Here is a 19,970-nt window from a genome sequence, read left to right as displayed (position 1 = left end):
CCAGAAATAGACAGCTGGACTGAAGCGATAAGAACAAAACACAGGTGGTGGAGTGGGTTACAGGGCCGGTGTGGTTTCAAGAGCAAACCTGACGCATCAGGATCGACCTGTAATAGATGATTACTTACCTGACAGATCCCACATCGCTGCTCCAGTTCTCCTGGCAGGGCTCTGTTTTTGCAGCTGTGAAATCGTATCAAAAACACGTGACCGCTGCAGCCAATCATCGGCACCGGTTCATATTTGATTCCGAATCTAATGTAGTGTTCTCACAGTGAGCACAGTACATTAGATCAACGATCAGATATTAACCGACTATCATAAATTCTATGATACAGTCAGGTCAGGGGAGTGTGGTTGGTCCAGGAGATGTGGCCAATACATGGTCCGTGTTTCCTGGGCCCATCACATTCGTCTGAATCAACCGTAATTTGTAACAATCTGTTTCCATTGAGTTCCCCCTAGTAGTGGCTGCAAGAAAATGCAGGGTTTTCACATTGGGAAGAGGTGCCGGCTGTGGACTTTCTGAGAACGTTCTCCATCCACAGACCCAATAGTGTACTCACCTTGGAGGCAGACCCCATGAATGCTAAGGAACCCCGCATTTAACTCCTCCAGTCCCCGATATAAAACAATGGCATTTCCTTTCAGCCATCACTAGGGGGAGCTCAGGGCAGAGATGTTTACAGCTTACACTGAGTTTAATGGTAGCTGCCCATGCACTGAGCTCCTAGTTTTATAATGTATGAAGGGAAACTGTGGAAATACGCTGAGAAATATGGTGTTCAGAATGAGTGCTGTATTTATAAAGCACCTGTTCCACTTTTTTATGACATGAGGTGGAGTGTGATTTTTCATCAAAAAAATTCTCGTTATTAAAAGAATAATATGTAATTCTGACAAAATTCTCACTAGGTGGCCCACACTGTTTTGCTATCAGGTTCTATGATATATGTGTACGTCCCCGCACACACCTCAACAACAACAATTTACCTGACCTGTTTTGGAGGGGGTTTTTGTTAAGACATTTAAAAAAAAAAAAAGCATGAAGGAGTCACGATTCTATCTGATGAGCAGAGATAACTAAATATACACAACAAATTGCAAAATGTGCCTGAAAGAAGAAAAAAATTTAAATCAGTAACTTAAGCCCATACCTTCCAAGCAAGTTGGACCAGTGTATGGTCTGACACAGTCACACTTATAATTGATCCACTGGTCAATGCACGGTGATTGATGGTGACAAGGATTGTTGTGGCACCAGTCTGTTTTATTACATCCCAGTATGAGATTATAGGACTGGTCATCTCCAATATTCTCTGGTATCAGGATGGCGTAGTCAATTATAAGATCTTCTAAACATCCGGTGAAGTTCTGCTTGCTCCTTGTATTGTTCAGTAGGGAGTCCTGTGCAAGTCCTCCTATGTATACTTTTTTGAATGTCTCCTGAAGCGGAGGATCATACGCAGTGTTTAAAGGTTTTCTGCTGTAACATAAGCCATCACTGCAACCTTGATGGTATAGAGTTAGATTGAGGTATGAATTCAGGCTAACACTTGCTTGATACCAACGGCCGTCATCTACTTTATAATTATCTATTACTAGGACTGAAAGAGTGTCATTATAGTTAAATATAACCTGCAAGAATCCATTATAAAGTTCAAGTATTAGATAGCTTCTCTCATTTCCCCAATACAGGAGAACCATATCTGGCAAAGTGGTTCTAAACCGTACTGCTATGTGGGTTGAGTCTTCTTCGGCACTTCTCTTACTTCTGTTGGATACCTCAAGTTCATAGACAAAGTACCCAGTTGATGAGAAGGAAAATGTGGTGGGAGTGGAACAATCCAGCCCATAAAAGCCTGGTTGGCAGATGCAGAGATGCTCATGGATCGCCATCTCCTCCATATAGATGGGGACGCACACAGCATCATTTTGGCAGCTATGATTTAAGCATCCCAGCAGCTTTACGGAGCAGTTTTTACCTCCCCAACTGATTCCATCTAGTGTGGTTGCTGGACATTCACAGGTATAGTCTGCAACTCCATCTTTGCAGGTTGCTCCATTCTCGCATGGGTTGCTTTCACAGTCATCAATGTTTATAGTGCATAGCACACCTATAAGATACAAACAAAGGGAATCAATCCTAGGGACTGTAAGCATGGAAAACAAAAGCCCCCTTGGCATGCCATAGAGAGGGGCATCTCAGAGACGTCTCTCAGCGGGCATCTAACCACCAGATACAAAGCTGGCTTATAGCTTTGCTGCATTGGGTGAAAATAACCAGAGAATTCCTGATACTGACAAGGCTCGTCATTGTTGCTGCCTTTACACAGCTATCGGGAATAGAAATAGACCACACTGTGATATACTTTGGAACTGTGCCTATTGCTGTTATTTGTACTAATACTACTCCCATCATCAACTTTACTTATTGTAACCAATAGTCACTGATGCACCATCATCCGCTGGCCCTTGCATCTGCCCTCCGTCCTTGCATTCATCTAACATTTAGGGCACCCCACCCCAAGCAGGAGTCCCCAGGAAGTCCATTGTGTGCCCACAGGGAAGACATGATGCATTTACTGCATAACTCCAGGGAGCATTGGAGTGAGAACAGCCTCTGTGAATCAACTACTACTCCTATCAGTGCCACAACTACCACTCTTCTCCTCCCAGCGGGTCACTGCAGTAGAGGAAGAGACACACTGGGGATGGGGACTCAGTGTCAAAATATTGCAGAAATTTCTGCAATGTAAGGCCTCATGCACACGACAGTTGTTTCATTCCGTGTCCGTTGTTCCATTTTTCATGATTTTCTGGGGACCCATTGACTTTCAATGGGTCCGTTGAAAACTCAGCTAATGCACAGTTTGTCATCCGCGTCCGTGATTAGTGGTTCTAGTCCGTCAAAAAAATATAACCTGTCCTATTTTTTTTTTTCACGGAAAATGGTTCGTGGACCCATTAAAGTCAATGGGACCGTGAAAAACGCGGAGGCACACAAGATTGTTATCCGTGTCCGTTTTTTTCCTATCATTTGCATGGCAAACATGACTTAGACTTTTTTTTACTTTCCTTCATGTCTAGAGATCCTCCAAAAATAAAGGAAGACACACGAAAACAAAAACGGACACGGATCACGGAACAACAGAACCCCATTTTGCGGACCGAGAAAAGCAACTGTCGTGTGCATGAGGCCTAAGTCTGTTGCATGAAAGGGAACATTTCTGCAGCAAATACATGGAATACCACAAACCCTATATGGCGGAATGCGAAATCACAGAAATGTCCGCAACAAACGTGACGCCCGTGAATATATCCTTGTAGGGAGGGGATAAAATGCCATCAGCCGAGATTATAGATTTTAATTCATTCAAGTGGCTCATATAGACTGCTACATGGAAATGAATGTACTGTACTAGACTCATACAGTAGACCTTTTATGTATATACACAGAGCAGAGATCACATATACAGAAGGCACACAATAGTGACTAGTGCACACAGTAGCATCACCAACAGATGGCAGTTTTTGATGTTTGTGTATTTCTAAAAATGTATCATACAAAACTAGTATTGCACACATTTGTAGAACTGTAGTCCCCTGTAAACACCAGCAGATGGCAGTGCTACCATTTTATGCCCGTCCTCTATCTGTCGGGCAGTTCCTCTACGGAGTAATATCTTGTTGTAGACACTAATGATGAGCATGTGAGGGAATCAACAAAACCAGCCCTGACCCTCACACGTCTTCTCCTTCCAGCTCTTCGGCCATCTTCTATTTTCAATAGACTATGCAGCTGGGAAGAGCACTCTCATCATATCTATTAGGCCTCTTTCACACGACTGTTATTTTTTTCCGTTTACGCGATGTTTTTTGCGGAACAATTCATTGTAATGGTTCTGAAAAAAAAAACGGAACGTACTCCGTATGCATTCAGTTTCCATATTTCCGTTCCGTTGAAAGATAGAACATGTCCTATTATTGCCCGCAAATCACGTTTCGTGGCTCCATTCAATTTAATGGGTCCGCAAAAGAAACGGAACACATATGGAAATGCATCCGTATGTCTTCCGGATCCGTTCCGTTTTTGCAAGTCCATCTATTGAAAATTTTATGCCCAGCCCAATTTTTTCTATGTAATTATTGTATACTGTATATGGCATACGGAAAAACGGAACAGAAACACAACGGAAACAGAAAACGGAACAACGGATCTGTGAAAAACAGACTGAAAAACACTGAAAAACCCATACGGTCGTGTGAAAGAGGCCTTATTCCTCTATCCCATGGCTGTCCTAGTTCATTGGGATTTAAGGCAAACTAAAAGCAAAGGATTGGAATTATCCTTTAATAAGCCGGTGTTGGTCAGACCCCCATCCCCGATATAATCAGCCTAATTGGTCCATGTCCTAGAGCTGATGAAGTAAAAAATAACCATTTCTAATCTTTTCACATTGTTCCTTAGTTACTAAGTGTTTAAGTAGTCACATGGCACCCTGTGGCTTCAGGAGTCTATGGGTGACTACTGCCGTTACACCAGGAGATGCCATCAACCGGTACACAAGGGAGGTCCAGAACATGATGCAGGGTTTTACACTCTTATCACCTGTGATAAAGTAAGGCATGCCACCTTCCTTAGGCTCTGTTCACACTTTGATTTGTCAACATATTCGTCGTACGTACCAGCAAATCTCCCAAAACATATGTCAAATGTATCAATAGGCCTCCCCCTATGCTAAAAGAGTGTCTGTCCTTTCGGAATACCAATATTTTCTCGTTTTTACTGTATAGGAAAGTGAAGTCTGCTGGGGTTTTCTAAACTGATGGATACAGTTAAAAATGTACACTACAGAGTGTATATATATATATATATATATATATATATATATACACATATATATACATATACATACATACACATAGAGCAGCACTCCAAAAAATAAGTTAAAAAATGAATTAGTTTATTCACCCAATGGTGTAGCGACATTTCAGCCGAAACGTCCCTACACCATTGGGTGAATAAACTACTTCATTTTTTAACTTATTTTTTGGAGTGCTGCTCTATTTTACACTTGTTAATATTGGGTAAGCTTTATCCCTTTGAGCTTGCACCCAGCCTTCCCTTCTTTTTAGTCGTCTCTCTCTCTCTCTCTGGTCGCTGCCAGGATTGTAGCGTTGAGGAAATCCCATAGAAATGAATGGGATAGCAGTGCAGGTTGCAAAAAAATCCAACACTAGCTGCCATGATTTAAGCATCCCAACAGCTTTATGGAGCAGTTTTTACCTCCCCAACTGATTCTATCTCGCTACAATCCTGGCCGTGACCGATGTCGCCATGTAGCCTTAGATCTCCTAGGACAGTGATGACGAACCTATGGCCCGGGTGCCAGAGGCGGCACTCAGAGCCCTCTCTGTGGGCACCCGCACCCTGGAGAAAGTCTATGGTGTACCAATATGCCTTAGACTTTTCCTGCCATTCATCAGCGCAGGGCATGAACAGCACAGGCACCGCACTGAGTGTAGGCAGGTTATTATAGATAAATGACAAAGTACATGGAAGATACACTATGTTGGTGTTCAGGTTAAATTGCCGTGTTGGCACTTTGCGATAAATAAGTGGGTTTTGGGTTGCAGTTTGGGCACTCGGTCTCTAAGAGGTTCACCATCACTATCCTAGGACATGAACAGAGCATTGCCTACTGGAGCTGTCCTTATACCATTGCTTTGAAAGACCCAAGTGCACCAAACAAATATTGCAAGTATACAGGTATTACTGAGAGGCCACTATCTGTACCTGAGGTGCTGCAAACGGAGCGGATGCATTTTGGAGCATTCCGTTCTGTTCAGTTACGTTTTGTCCCCATTGACAATGAATGGTGACAAAACAGAAGCGTTTTTTCCCGGTATTGAGACCCTATGACGGATCTCAATACCGGAAAAGAGAAACACTAGTGTGAAAGTAGCCTAAGACAAGTTACTTGGTGAAACAGGGGATATCAAGACCTCTGTAGAAGAGGTTCTTACCCCAGGAGACACATACAATGTCCCGATGGGATATACGAGCTGTGCTCAGGCCTCACTTTAACAAGAACCTGTCACGACAAAATGCAGTGTAATCTGCAGGCAGCCTGTTATAGAGCAGGAGGAGCTGAGCAGATCGATATATAGTTTTCTGGTAAAAGATTCAGTAAGGCCTCTTGCACACAAAGTTTTTTTTTTAAGTTTCCGTTTCCATTCAGTTTTTTACGGACCGTATACGGAACCATTCATTTCAATGGATACGCAAAAAAAAACGGAACGTACTCCGTATGCCTTCCATTTCCGTATTTCCGTTCAAAGATAGAACATGTCCTATTAGGCTCCATTCACACATCCGCAATTTTGCTGAACGGAATTGCGGACCCATTTATTTCTATGGGGCCACACGTTGTGCGGCCCGGATCCGGAAATTGCGGGTCCAGGTCCGCAATTCCGATCCCGAAAAAAAAAATAGAACATGCCCAATTCTTGTCCACAATAGCGTATATTCTATTAGTGCCAGCAATGTGCGGTCCGCAAAATGCGGAATGCACATTGCCGCTGTCCGTGTTTTGCAGATCCGCAAAACACACACGGATGTGTGAATGGACCCTTATTGTCCGCATAACGGACAAGGATAGTACTGTTCTATCAGGAGCCAGCTGTTCCGTTCCACAATAAACGGAATGCACACGGACGTCATCCGTACTTTTTGCGGATCCGTTTTTTAGCGGACTGCAAAATCGATCAGCTCCTCCCGCTCTATACCATGCTGCCTGCTGACATTTTTACAGTGCAGGTTCCTTTTATACTCATAGTGGTCACTTGTCATATCAAGTGGTCAAATGGTATAGTCTCATATTTCAATTCAGAAGTCCATAGAAGCTTCTACAACCAACAGATCCAAGTTTTAGATGCACCTTCATACTGTGTGTATCAACATATCAGCTAATTACTTCTCTTTCCTTCTCATAGTTTGTCACCCAGCCTGGCACACTGATTCCGCTTGTGCAGATTACCCTAATAATCTGATACATGTGACGTGACGGATGTACTGATGTGCGAGCCAGAAAAACAATAGATGTGATCCTCACAAACCAGAAAAATGCAGGTTATGTGTGCAGAGTACCCAGGGGCGAGGTGGGGGATAGAGACATCGGGTGCGCACGCGCCTCTGACAAGGGGGCACGGTATGCCTCTCTACAGAAACGCTTTTCAAACAAAGAATTAATCCAACTTTAATGAAACTTTGAGTTAGCTGGAATACAATCATAACAGGGGGGTGCAGGGAAAATCAGAAGCAGCCTCAAAGTCAGGAGGAATAAAAAGCCCTAAGAAGGGCTGCAGCTATCGACTACTTTTGTAATTGAGTATTCTATCAATTAATTCAACGATTAATCGAGTACTCTAGTTTTTTGTTATTAATTAAAAGAACATTTTTCTTTATAAAAACTCATCCGCCCCCCCCCCCGTGCCATCAGGTTCCTCCCTAGTGCCATCAACTGCCCCATCAGTGCCACCATCTCCCCCTCCTAGCCATGTCTCCAGTGCCAGTACTTACCTTTCCTGTAGGGGCGCCGCTCCACAGCTCCTTCATCTTCTCCGCGCGCTGCACTGTCATCTTGACGTCAGACAGTGTTGGGTCATAGTGCTCGGTTACTGTACGTGCACTATGCCCTGACAATGTGTCAGGATACAGTGCAGTGCGGTACGGGCCGGCGAGTGACCACGTAGTGGTGAGTAATAGCAAGCGCTTCATTCCCGCTCTGTGGTCACGTGACACAAACGAATCCTCAATGCCAAAAATTTGCATCGAGGATTTTTTTGTGTCGAATTACTCGATTCAATTGAGTAATCGTTTCAGCCCTAGCCCTAAGACACACGTGTAGTCAATATTCTTTCTTCTATAAAAGCCCTAGCACCAAAGTCATCCTAAGCATGTATACAGCCGACTATGTTGTATCACACGGCGGGGGGCACTGACAATTCCAAGTGGAAACATCTGGGTCTGGGGTATAACCTGGAGCATCTAAACTCCAATGCAACATTCTGCAATAGGTCCCCCAACACTTAATTTCCCTTTTCTTATAAAAACACTAAGGGTATGGCCACACAGGTTTTTTTTTAGGAGGTTTTAAGACAGATATGTCTACAGGATTTTCAGCCAAAGCCAGAATCGCTACACTAGAATAGAAAAGTATCCTTCATTTGTATTTCCGGTTCCTTTCAAATCCACTTCTGTTTTTGGCAAAAAATCCTGTAGGCAGATCTGCCTCAAAACCTCCTCCAAAAACTATTTGTGGCCGTACCTTAAAGCCTCTTTCACAGGTCCATGGTGATATCTGTGACAAGATGGTCAGTGATTCATCCTTGAAGATGTCCATGAAGGATCCGTGTCTGTTATATTTGCCCTCCATGTGTCATGGGTATTCCACACACCCTGCTAGGCCGAAAATACATTTCCAGAGCACCTCTTATGAATGGTCCTTGAAAACCACAGAATAAAAGCATAGGCCCTCTGTGTTGTGTCCGTGGATTTCATGCACCTATAGACTATAATGTGCATGAGGGATCTTTAATCACAAACAAAAGTGGGCAGGCTTCCATTTGTCACCACGAATCCATGGTCCATGGAAAACCACTGATGTGTGAATACACACAATGGGTACATATGCTGCCTGTGTGTAGACCATAGAAAGATCTGTGACTTACTGACACGTGAAAGAGGCACAAGAGATTGTTATCACACCGGTCCGTGTTCTCTATGGTGCTCACAATGTAAACCCCCGCCGCAACACTCACTTGGGTCACATGTTTTCAAACTAAGCCTTACAAAAGCCTCCGAATCGGCCATGTACAGAAACCTACCAGGCTTTGCCAAAGACAGGGTCTGATAGAGCCAAGTGTCAGAGTAAAACTAAGGTACAATACACTGAAATAAATTGTACCAGCAATTGGACTGCTGTATCCTCAAGTCCCCAAGTGGGACTTAAAAAAAATAGAAAAAAAAAATAAACATTTTAAAGGGTTTTCTGGGACTTAAATACTGGAGCCTAAAAACCGGATCCATCACCCATTCACTTTTGTTGTATATAGTGACGGATCTGTTTTGATTTCACACAACCACATCCTAACAGAACGGATGCATCCTGATGTGCAAAATTAAAACGGATCCGTTTAATTCCAGTATTGAGATCCTCTGCCGGATCTCAATACCAGAAAACATAACTGTGAAAGTAGCTTAAAAGGAAAAATTATATTTGTACCGTGTTAGCGCGTAAATAAAAGAGAACAATGGAATTAACAACGCAAGTGGGAAAGTAGCCTAACAAAATCTGAGCCATACAGTCAGGCATCTAGTTAACCCTTCATTCCAAGAGCTTGTACCTCATGCTTTACCTCCCCCTACATTTCCTTTTCATGTCCATCAGGAGTGAACGCACACAGGAATGCAGAAAATTCCTCCCAGAACTGACACAAGTAGTCCATTACTTAAGACAAACAAAATGCCCAGGGCTGTACCAGGCGGCGCTGGCTCCAGAGAAATATATTCATTACCACAACTCCCATCAAACACAACAGCTGTTCTTGCCATATTCAAATGCACAATTAGTTCAATAAAGATGCTTTTTATCAAAATGCAGTGTAATGTGAACATCACATCGCTTGTACTTCCGGGAGCCAAAGAAACAATGTTTAAACAAATTGGCCCAGATACAAACTGATTTAAAAATATGCGGGATCTTAAGAAACGCGATTGTTAAAAAGTGCAATTGGTGCATTCCTGATTTCTTCTGTCTAGGCATTCGGCTACTGTATAGCTATGGTTAAAATAGACAATCGGTAATTACTGTCTAATTAGACTAGCAATTTACGCGCCAATTAGTAACCTCGTGTACTGATTGGTTTAGCTGTATCTGTGAAAAACGCACTTTCTTACACTCGCTATACAGCATTCAGTCATTTTATAACAGCTCTAACTGATCAGGATGATCTCCAGGTTAGGGTATGATCATGTATCATACAGGCACAATATTCACAGTCTAAAGTATTACCATCATCCATAAAATCTCAAACTTCATACCTCACCTTGTAGTCCAGATCTATATTTTATTCCTCATCTTGCGGATACTTTTGGGATCCACAAGCTGCGCAGGTCTACAAATCACGTAATTTACAGTAAATTTTCTATTTTTTTTTTTTACAAAAACAACCATAGGCCTCTAAATTTTTTCATTAAAAACAAACACAATGAATTTTACAATTGACGACCAGCCTCAGATCTACCAAGTCAACTCTATGATCATGAACTGTGGAGAATGTACAAAGGACACTAAAGAGACAGACAACTGTTGGGTAACGGTACGTCGTGCTACAACTTTACCTATGAGCCGGGTAACTACAGTTCCTACACTAGTTTTACCGTGACCTCTAGCTCTCCCTGGATCAGCAGGAATGCTCTTATGGACCCTGTGATCCCCACCTCCAGGCTAAATCTTATTTACCTGCAACAAGACAGAGCGCACTCCAGATGGCCGCAGCAGTTCTCCTGCTCATGGTGTGATCACAGGCATTGGGGAGAGTGAGAAGCAGAAGAGAGGTAGAGATGGGCGCAGCGTGCAGCAAGCACCAGCCTCTCCCCCTGATACCAGTCAGGCAAAAAGGATTGGATTTGTATCCAGTCACAGAGCTAGGCTACACATCTAATCCGTTCCTGGTGCAAACTACCAGCTGGCTCCTGTCATTGCTGACTCATGGGATGCCTGCCTCTTCTGTCCCACTGACAGTACTCAGCTTCGTGAGTGAAATCCAATTTACTGTATCCACATAAAAGATCATTCAGTAAAGTGAGCGTCCCGCATTGCTGTGAGCATGAAACAATCCTTTATACATTTACTGTGCACGAATAGGAGGTAGGACACTCTCTCTGGATGCTCAAGGCAGGGGGTTTTCAGCATGGTAGCAACAAGTGCAACCATTCTTTTATTTGTACCCGTCGCCTAATTATCTTACAAAACCCTTGGAAATGTGCATCAGCAAAAAATTCCTCTAAAAAAAATAGCACATTGTTAAAGTGTTTTGTGACTAGAATGCCAGTGTCACCCCAAAGGGTCTACCTACCACAGTAGCATAGATGTAGGCAGGGTGCTGTGCACTACCGTCACTGTACATGTGCAAATCTCCATGAAATTCACATTGTTTGGTGTATTTTGAATTGATGACATTTAAGGATCAAAGAGGGACAAAGGGACTTGGGTCAAAAAGAGGGACTTTCCCTCCAAAAGATGGACACTTGGGAGGCATGAGTTCATTCTGTAGGCCAAGGGCTAACAGACGCAAGAGTTTGTGTTGTAGGTACATTGTGTAGGCCAGATAGCTATATTGAGGTAGATGGGCTCACACAAGTAGCAGAGATGTCTTCAGCAGTGCCATGAGAGGTGAATGGTGTGGCAGCCCCACTAAATTTATACAGTGGGACGAAGGACCCCAATTCTAGTGGGGGTCCTAGCAGTTAAAGTCCCACTGACCAGACACTTGAGCCTGTCCTGTGGGTAGGTGATTAATTTAAATCTTGGGATAACCCATTTAAGAAATAACTTTCCATGTTCCAAGCTTATTGCTGAAAATGGTCATGGTGGAGTGGGGCGGCATTCCAGGTTCTCATATGGTGCCCAATGGACCCTTGGGTAAAAAAAGGCCATTAGAGCCAATCACCTGCCACTAGGACCTATTTCTTGTATTCAAATCTTATCAGACCTTATTGATCATATAGGAGTTGGACCCTAAGAATAATATCCTGTGCTGGGCAAGATGCCCCAGTCCTACAATGCCAATCAATATTTCTTGAGTTCTATCTGTAGATCGTGACCTACATATTTATAAGAAATCTATTATCTGTGGTGGGTTCAGATATGTTTGCGTTTTTTTGTTTGTTTTTTAGCAGGACAAGTTGTACTTTCTATTGGCACCATTTAATATTGCATATTGATGTATTAAGAAGCTGGGGGGAAAAAATCTAAATGGGGGAAAAATGCAATTCTGCCACAGGGAAAAAAAAATATGAAAATTTTTATTCTTTTTATTTTTCATTCTCATATTTTGACCTCCATAAACTTTTTTTTTATAGTTATGTCTATGGAGCTGTTTAGGGGCTAATTTTTGTAGGACGATCTGTAGTTTTTGTTGACCATTTTGGACTTTGTATGACTTTTTGATCACCTTTTTATAAATTTTTTGGGGTAGGTGAAGAAAAAAACAGCAAATTGGTAATTTTGCTTTTTTTTTTCCCCATTACACCATTTGCCATCTGTCGGGGGAAGTGACCGGTCCTCTTTAAGGGACTATTAAAATACAGGAGTCCTCGTTCCCATTGATTAGCCAAATTAGCCAACTTTGGAATTTGGGGGACGGTTGGTTGGTTTAGGGAAGCTATTGCAGGAGCACAAAATAGGCATTTTTACTTTAAAGGGGTTATCCCATGACTAATGTAAAAAATGAAGATCAGACATCATACAGTACACATGACAATCTCTTTCCAACAAAGCTAGAACCAGCCCTGTACCTCACATGGATCCAGAGATCTCCCCATTCATTGCTCTGCTAGATTTATAGCAAGCTGACAGCTCAAGGGGAGTGTCTTTTCTGCTGCAGCTCAGGAGGCGTGTCAATGCTCTCCCTATCACAGCTCAGAGTCAGGGGGTGTGTCCATGCTCTACCTATCACAGCTCAGGAGGCAGTTGAAGGATGAAACTGAGCATGTGCGGCCATCTCAGTGAACAGGTCAAAGAAATAAGAAGAAAAAACCTGCAGGAAGGCACTATACAGATACATTTTATGGAATAAAATATATGCTAAATTTTTAATTACATGCAATTACAGAAGTATTCAGATCCAGGTGCTGGTGTGAAAACTTTAGAATATTTTTCGTGGGACAACCCCTTTGAAATAATCTAGAATGGAAATTGGATGAAGGTTAAGGTTTCAGGTGACTGAACTCATCCTCTCTAACATACTGTATGTTGTGTGTTGAGATATTGTAGGCTGGGATTGCAGCTTTTTAGCTGACTGAGCTGTTCTAAGGTGGCAGCGTCTTTCCATATGTTGGGAAGTTGATTTAGGATATGCTATGGAGATATGCTGGACGCAAGTCCTGTTGGAGTAGTAATGGTCGACTGGTCAGTAGGCGCCCAGCTTAGGAGAGCCTGGAGGCAGACGTGCTAGATTAATTTGGTCAGGCTTTCATGCGAGTTTGTAACCAAAATTTATAGCAATAAAATATGTCAACCCAGCTCACTTACAGACAGGTTTACAAAAACTTGACGCTGTTGGATTCAGAGAGCAAAGCCAAGGGCACGCAGAATTTCGGGAGCCAAGTGAGCTTGTCAGCAAAACACTTGTGATGAAATGGGCTCCCAATATGACCAACAGCCATGGATTGTCCCATCTCCCTCTATAGGAGTGCCAGTCACAGAACCAACCAAAGGTCACCTATAACAGTACTAACGAATGTCCCTATAAATTTGCTAGCCGTTATGCTGCCATGGATTGTTAGACATATTTCCTCATATGGGTGTCAGCTGCAGAGTCTCAAGAACAGTTCCATACCACAGAAACCCAAACGTCCACATAATGCCAACCACAGTAACTCTATAAGTGTTACTGCTGATCAAGCAACTTGTTTGGGGGGTTAGGGGAGAGAATTGTGATGAAGTCGGGTGGCCTGGGTGACTGCTTGCTCTGACCACCTCTAGTCCAGGCCCTTTTAAAGGGGTTGCCCCATCAAAAATATTCTACAGTTTAGAAACCAGCACAAGGACCTGACTACTTTTGTAATTAAAACACATAATTAAAAATATATTATAGCTACTGAGTTAGATTTCATTGACCATCTCTATAGCGCAACCTGCTGTTTGCTCTTTTTCTAATTTCTCTGTCCTACTCACTGAGCTGGAAGCACATTCTCAGTTCCATCCTTCAACTGCCACCAGCTGCAGTAGAAAGGACGCGCCCCCTAAGCTGCCAGCTTGATATAAATCTAGCAGAGCAATGAATGGGGAGATCTCTGGATCCATGTGAGGTACAGGGCTGGTTCTAGCTTTGTTAGGAAAAGGTTGTCATGTACTAGATTATGTCTGATTAAATTTTAGATTATTCATGGGATAACCCCTTTAAGTATTTTTTATGGAACAGTATTTCTTACAGTAAAGCAAGCTTTCCGTATGGGCATGAGCGGACACCAGTTCTTGATTCGCACTTGGCGAGTGACACGTATTACAGAAAACATACAGCGAGGATCTTATTCTGATGACTATTATTCCACTTCAGTCTAGATGTCGTAATTGTGCCCGTGGTGTCACAGTGACGGATGATCTCGCCCACCCTGTTCTGCATTTTCTTCTCACAATGACTGTGAAGGGTCTGTGTGTGATCCTAATATGAACTAATAAGCTGACTCTGGAGGGATTACTAGATGGAGTGCAGGGGATTAGCGGCTTTATTTTCTTGTCAGGCCATGTTGTTTATTCCGGGCCTCGCTTTGCTTACTAAACCAGTGGAGCATGTTCCCTTAAAGGTGCGATACTACTGTCACTGGCCAAATGTGTTTGGATAAAATGTTATGTTGAATCTGCAGCTTCTCGTGCTTACAAGATTACCGGGATGAATGATTTTGAAGCTTCAGGGCTTACTGAGGCTTCTTCTTCTTGGCTGCACAGCCACAGTAAACTTCTGATCAGCATGTTCTGACCAGACCGAAAGATGTCTGCTGTATTAATGCAGAGACCCGGAGGCGAGGCGAGGATGGAGTGGCCAAGATGGTGGTTGTAGTCCTCGGTTCACGGTGGCTAGCTCCACCGTGGCGCTGGAGGACGCACCCTTTCTTCCCTCCTGGTGTTCGGGCTCCTGCTTGGTAGTAGTTAGGGTGCCCTTGATGGTGAACAGTTTGGCTGTGTGCAAGGCAGGAGCACAGATGCAGGGACGGTGGATGGATGATGGAGTCAATAATGAGACCCTTTGGTTGCAATTAAAAAAAGTCTCTCTTTACAAAATCTCTTATACCATAAACAGGCTAATGCCCTGCCGTTAGAATCCTGCATGGCCTCAATCTGCACCTTCTATAAAAGTATGGTCTATTTCCTTCAGGAGTACTGTGGTAGTAGAGTTACTCCTTTGGAAGTTATAGTCTCAGACAGTCGTCTGCAGGAACTCTCACACACGTCCTTCCTGTAGCTCTGCTCAGACTAGACTCCCCAACTAGCCAGGGGCGGACCCAGTCCATCACTCGGGTAACCTAACCAGTCTGCCAGTATTAACCCATATATCACCCATACATGGCTGTTTGGGAATGCATATGAAAATAAGTGCTTTACCAAGAAATCACAAGATTTAACTTGGTAAAATTAAATTAACCCTTTGCAGTAGTCCTCTGGGGGACTGTAGCAATGCCCTCCAATAGCTGACTGACTATCAGGTTTTCTTCTGCCAATTCAGGATTGGGACAATATGTGTTGAATGTAAGTTTAGCAGTATTTTAAAAGGGGTTGAGAAAGAGTGAGTACATTAAATACAAAGATAGATATGAGATAGATACATTCGAGATAGATAGATACGAGATAGACAGACAGATATATAGATACCGGTAGATAGGTTTATATGTATGTCTATGGAGGCATTCACATATCATCTCACACTGTATAGACAACCACAGCAGTACCACAAGCATAAACAAGTGACCTGTTTGGCTCATTGAACTGATGGGCCTCATTGTGCTATCCCCCCCCTCTGCTCCCTGGTGAACTGTTTATACCACACCGCTCCCACTACATTCTCAACCTCTGGTGCCCCCAGGGAAGCTGACATGGCAGGACTGAGGGCAGGGATGGCAGACTCCTCCTCTGGTCACTGTCTGACACTCCAAGCCAAATCCCTTGTTCTTTAGACCTCATTTCCTTGCATTAAAGAAAATATGTTCCCCTAAGGCCTGCACCGCAGATGCCAATCATAAGGAAAGAGGAGCGACCTGTGCAATTATCCACATCTGGGATAAGAATTATAATTTTATGCATGTACCTTTATCAATTACATACTGTACATCCCACTGCTCTCCCAGTATAACATGCCAGTCTAGACCAGAACATGAAGTGTAACGTGTACAGAATCATACATCTTGCGGCATGAAGTCACCTACGGTATGTAGCTCTTTCCATAGGCAGGTTAGTACTCACCTGCAAAGTGATATGCTTCACAATTCTTTTTAAAGGTAGTTTCCATCGCAAAAAAAACCCCAAAAACATAAAAACTAATATTCACTTCCATCTCCCACTGCTCTCTGCTTCCTTCTCCTGTCTCGAAACATAAAAAATGCCAGCCAATCACTGGCCACTGTAGTGACCCACCCCAGACTGTGATTGGCTGAGCAGGCAATTCTTGTGCATCGAGACAGGAGCAGGAATCGGAGAGCAGTGAGAACCCAGGCAACATAGGAACGGCAGCGCCAGGGAACTGGTGGAGGTGAATATTGTCCCTCTGTACTTTAGCAGCATCAACAACAGAGTGCCCCCATAGTCAGTGCGTGGTCAGAGTCCCTCTGTACTATGGCAGTATCAATAACAGCAGAGTGCCCACACAGTCAGTGTGTGCTCAGAGTCCCTCTGTATGGCAGCATTAATTACAGAAGAGTGCCATCATAGTCAGTGAGTGGTCAGAGTCCCTCTGTACTATAGCCGAATGAAAAACAGCAGAGTGCCCCCACAGTCTATGAGTGGTCAGGGTCCCTCTGTACTATGGCAGCATCAATAACAGTAGAGTGCCCCCACAGTCAGTGAGTGGTCAGAGTCTGTCACGTCTTGCCCTGTGAATGTGCGGAGGTCTGTCAGACTGGCTGCACATGTCTGACTTCTCTGTTTGTTTTGGTTTGGGTTTGAGCTGGAGCCACCTTCCCTCAGGTGTACTGGGTTTGATTGTTAGTGAGGCTATTTATCCCTCCTTCCCCCAGTGGCCTGTGCGAGTTATAGTTCTTTCTTGTGAGCTCTGGATGTATGGTGGATTGTCTGCTCCAACTCTCTCCGTTATTTCTCTATGTGTGTTTCATCTAGGCCTCTAGGGAGACGCTTGCTTTCTCCGGATTTGAGGAAGCAGGTTGACTCTTCCCTTTTCCCTTCTGCTTAGGATTTAACCAGGGTGTATAGGTTTAGGCATGAGGGCATGTGCATATGCACCATAAGGGTATGCACATGGGCACAGCAGTTTAGGGAAAACCTTTAGGGATCGCTAGGAGGTGACCCTTTCTCCCTAGCTATTGGGCCTAGTCATTTGTTCTGTTTGTTTTCCTGTGTTTGGTTAATTCCCCGCTTACCTACCTATCGTGACATTATAACCCACCCAAAAACTGTCATTTCCCTGCTGTTTGCGAAATGGAGGCTATGGCTGCCTTAGTTGATCGCATGCAGGAATGATTCTAGGAGGTAGCAGACCTCCGTAATTCAGTTGCACTGTATCAGAGATATCTGGCGTCTGGCGCCGCTGGTGGGAACCAGGTCAGCCTTGAACCAAAGGTCGCTCTCCCAGATATCACTTCCCCCGGAAAAACTTAACTTCAGTTCAGGGAGTCCTGTAAATTATATTTTTGTCTGCGGCCGATGTCATCTGGTGACGAGAATCAAAGAATGGGGATCATTATATCTCTGCTCAAACGGGACGCACAGTTCTGGGCTTATTCTCTGCCGGCCGGTTCACCATTCCTCCAGTCGGTGGATGAATTTTTCAGAGCCTTGGGCTTGATTTATGATTCAGACTCTATGGCTGAATCTAACTTAGATTCAGACTCTATGGCTGAATCTAAGTTACGCAGTTTGTTACAGGTAGAACGTACTGCGGAGTTGTATTATGCTGAATTTAGAATATAGGCAACTGCTCTCAGGAGTCAGTTTTGTCAGGGGCTATCTGAGAGGTTGAAAGATGCCCTTACTTTTCATGAGTATCCCGATTAATTGGAAACGGACATGTTTTTAGCAGTGTGGCTTAATAGACGTCTTAGAGAGAGATATAAGATTCCTCTCGAGCGAGAGGTCCTGTCTGTAAGTGGATACGTCCCATCTATTCCCCGGGGTAATATGACATTTGAATCTGGGGCAGGAGAGGAGCCTATGCAGTTGGGCCAGGTTTCCTTCCGCTCAGGTGATTGGGATTTTAGGAAGCTGAATAAACTATGTTACTTCTATGGAAAGGAAGGTGTCACGGTGGACTGGATCTCAGATACACAGACAACCAAATAAACAAGTATCTAGGCGAGATGCTGGGGAAAGGTCACCTCCTAGCAAATCCCTGACTTCTCTCCCTACGCTGCTAAGCCCACATTCAGACCTTGAAGGTAGGAATAATGTGTCTTCGTGCCTGGACTGCAAGTACCCTAGAATCCCTGAGATGGTGAAAGGGGAGAAGGGGCAGAAGACACACAAACAGCCTAGACCGCAAATAACAAAAACAGGAACCAAACTTATCTGAGCTGGAACAGAAAATCCTCCCTTCCTTGAATCCAAGGCCAGACTGAATTCTATAAGCCGCACGGCCCTCTGGGAGTGAAAGCAATTTAAGCCAATGACCCCACCCAGAGCACCTGAAGGAAGGCGGATCCAGCACGATTCCAAAACAAAACAAATGATTAGACACGTGCTGCCAATCTGACAGACCTCCGCAGACCGTCCGAACAGGGCATGACAGAAGGTCATTTTGTTTGTGCATGTCCTTTGGTTAAACAACAAAGCTGTAAATTAAAAACGACAGAGGTATTCACATAAAGAGAAAAAAAAAACTTCCCTGACTCTTGGTAGTGTGAATGGGGAGTCTGAGCAAGCAAATATGCATTCTCCCTGCAATACTAGTTTACTCCTGCCTGCCATGGTGGCGCTAGACTCAGGAAATTTTGATTTTGAGATATTTGTTCACAGTGGTGCGGGGGTAAACCTTATTGATTTTCAGTTCCTCCAAAATCTTGGTTTTAGAACTACCACATTAGATAAAGAGATACCAGTGTTTGCTATTGATTCCTCCCCTCTGTCAGAAAAAAGAGTCTTACTCATATTGTTCAGGACATTCAGTTATGGGTGGGTGATTCGCATGTTCAGTCCATTTCTTGTTTTGTTATGAAGGGCTTGCCTGCCCGGATGGTTCTAGGCTTACCGTGGTTAATAAAGCATAACTCTACTATTGACTGGCAAACAAGACAAATCAGTAGCTGGAGTGAATTTTGTACGGACAACTGTCTTTGTGCTTCCATCTCAGGGGTGTCAACTACGATCCTACCTCAGTTTCTCTCTGATTTTGAGGACATATTCTCAGAGGGTGGAGCTCAGGAATTGCCACCCCATCGCGAATATGATTGTTCGGTCAGTCTCATCCCTGGAGCTAAACTGCCAAAATCTCAGCTATACAACCTTTCCCAACCCGAAAGAGAAGCTATGCAGAAATATTTTGCAGAGAGTTTGTCAAAGGGACATATTAGGCCATCTAAGTCCCCTGTGGCTGCCAGTTTATTTTTCTTAAAAAATAAATAAAAAATAGACAGTGTTTAGATTTACAGGAATTGAATCTCATTACGGTCCATGATCCGTATCCCCAAATTGTAGGAGCCAAGGTGTTCTCCAAGTTGGATTTAAGAGGAGCAAATAATCTGATCAGAATTAAGAAAGGAGATGAGTGGAAAACGGCCTTCAATACACCCGAAGGTCATTTCGAGAATCTTGTCATGCCCTTTGGTTTAACTAATGCGCCAGCGGTCTTTCAGCGATTTATCAATGATATTTTCCATCATTTAGTGGGAAGGTTCATTGTTATTTACCTTGATGACATACTAATTTACTCACCTGATTTGGAGACCCATCAGGATCACGTGAGACAGGTGTTGTTGATCCTTCGGGAGAATAAATTGTATGCAAAGTTGGGAAAATGTG

The 19,970-nt window shown here is 43.5% G+C and overlaps 1 protein-coding gene across 1 annotated transcript in view; it reads right to left on the bottom strand.

The window, feature by feature from the left end:
- The window catches only part of LOC122919828 (protein crumbs homolog 1-like), a 53,166-nt gene that overhangs the window by 11,342 nt on the left and 21,854 nt on the right, over positions 1–19,970 (bottom strand). The window contains exon 6 of the mRNA XM_044269019.1: positions 1,158–2,117. Within this exon, the coding sequence (XP_044124954.1) occupies positions 1,158–2,117 (960 nt within the window). The remainder of the gene's footprint in view (positions 1–1,157; positions 2,118–19,970) is intronic.

This window comes from Bufo gargarizans, chromosome 9 (assembly GCF_014858855.1).
Source record: "Bufo gargarizans isolate SCDJY-AF-19 chromosome 9, ASM1485885v1, whole genome shotgun sequence".
Lineage (NCBI taxonomy): Eukaryota > Metazoa > Chordata > Amphibia > Anura > Bufonidae > Bufo > Bufo gargarizans.
The sequence above is the reverse complement of the archived record's forward strand: the minus strand, read 5'-3'. Positions and strand labels throughout refer to the sequence as shown.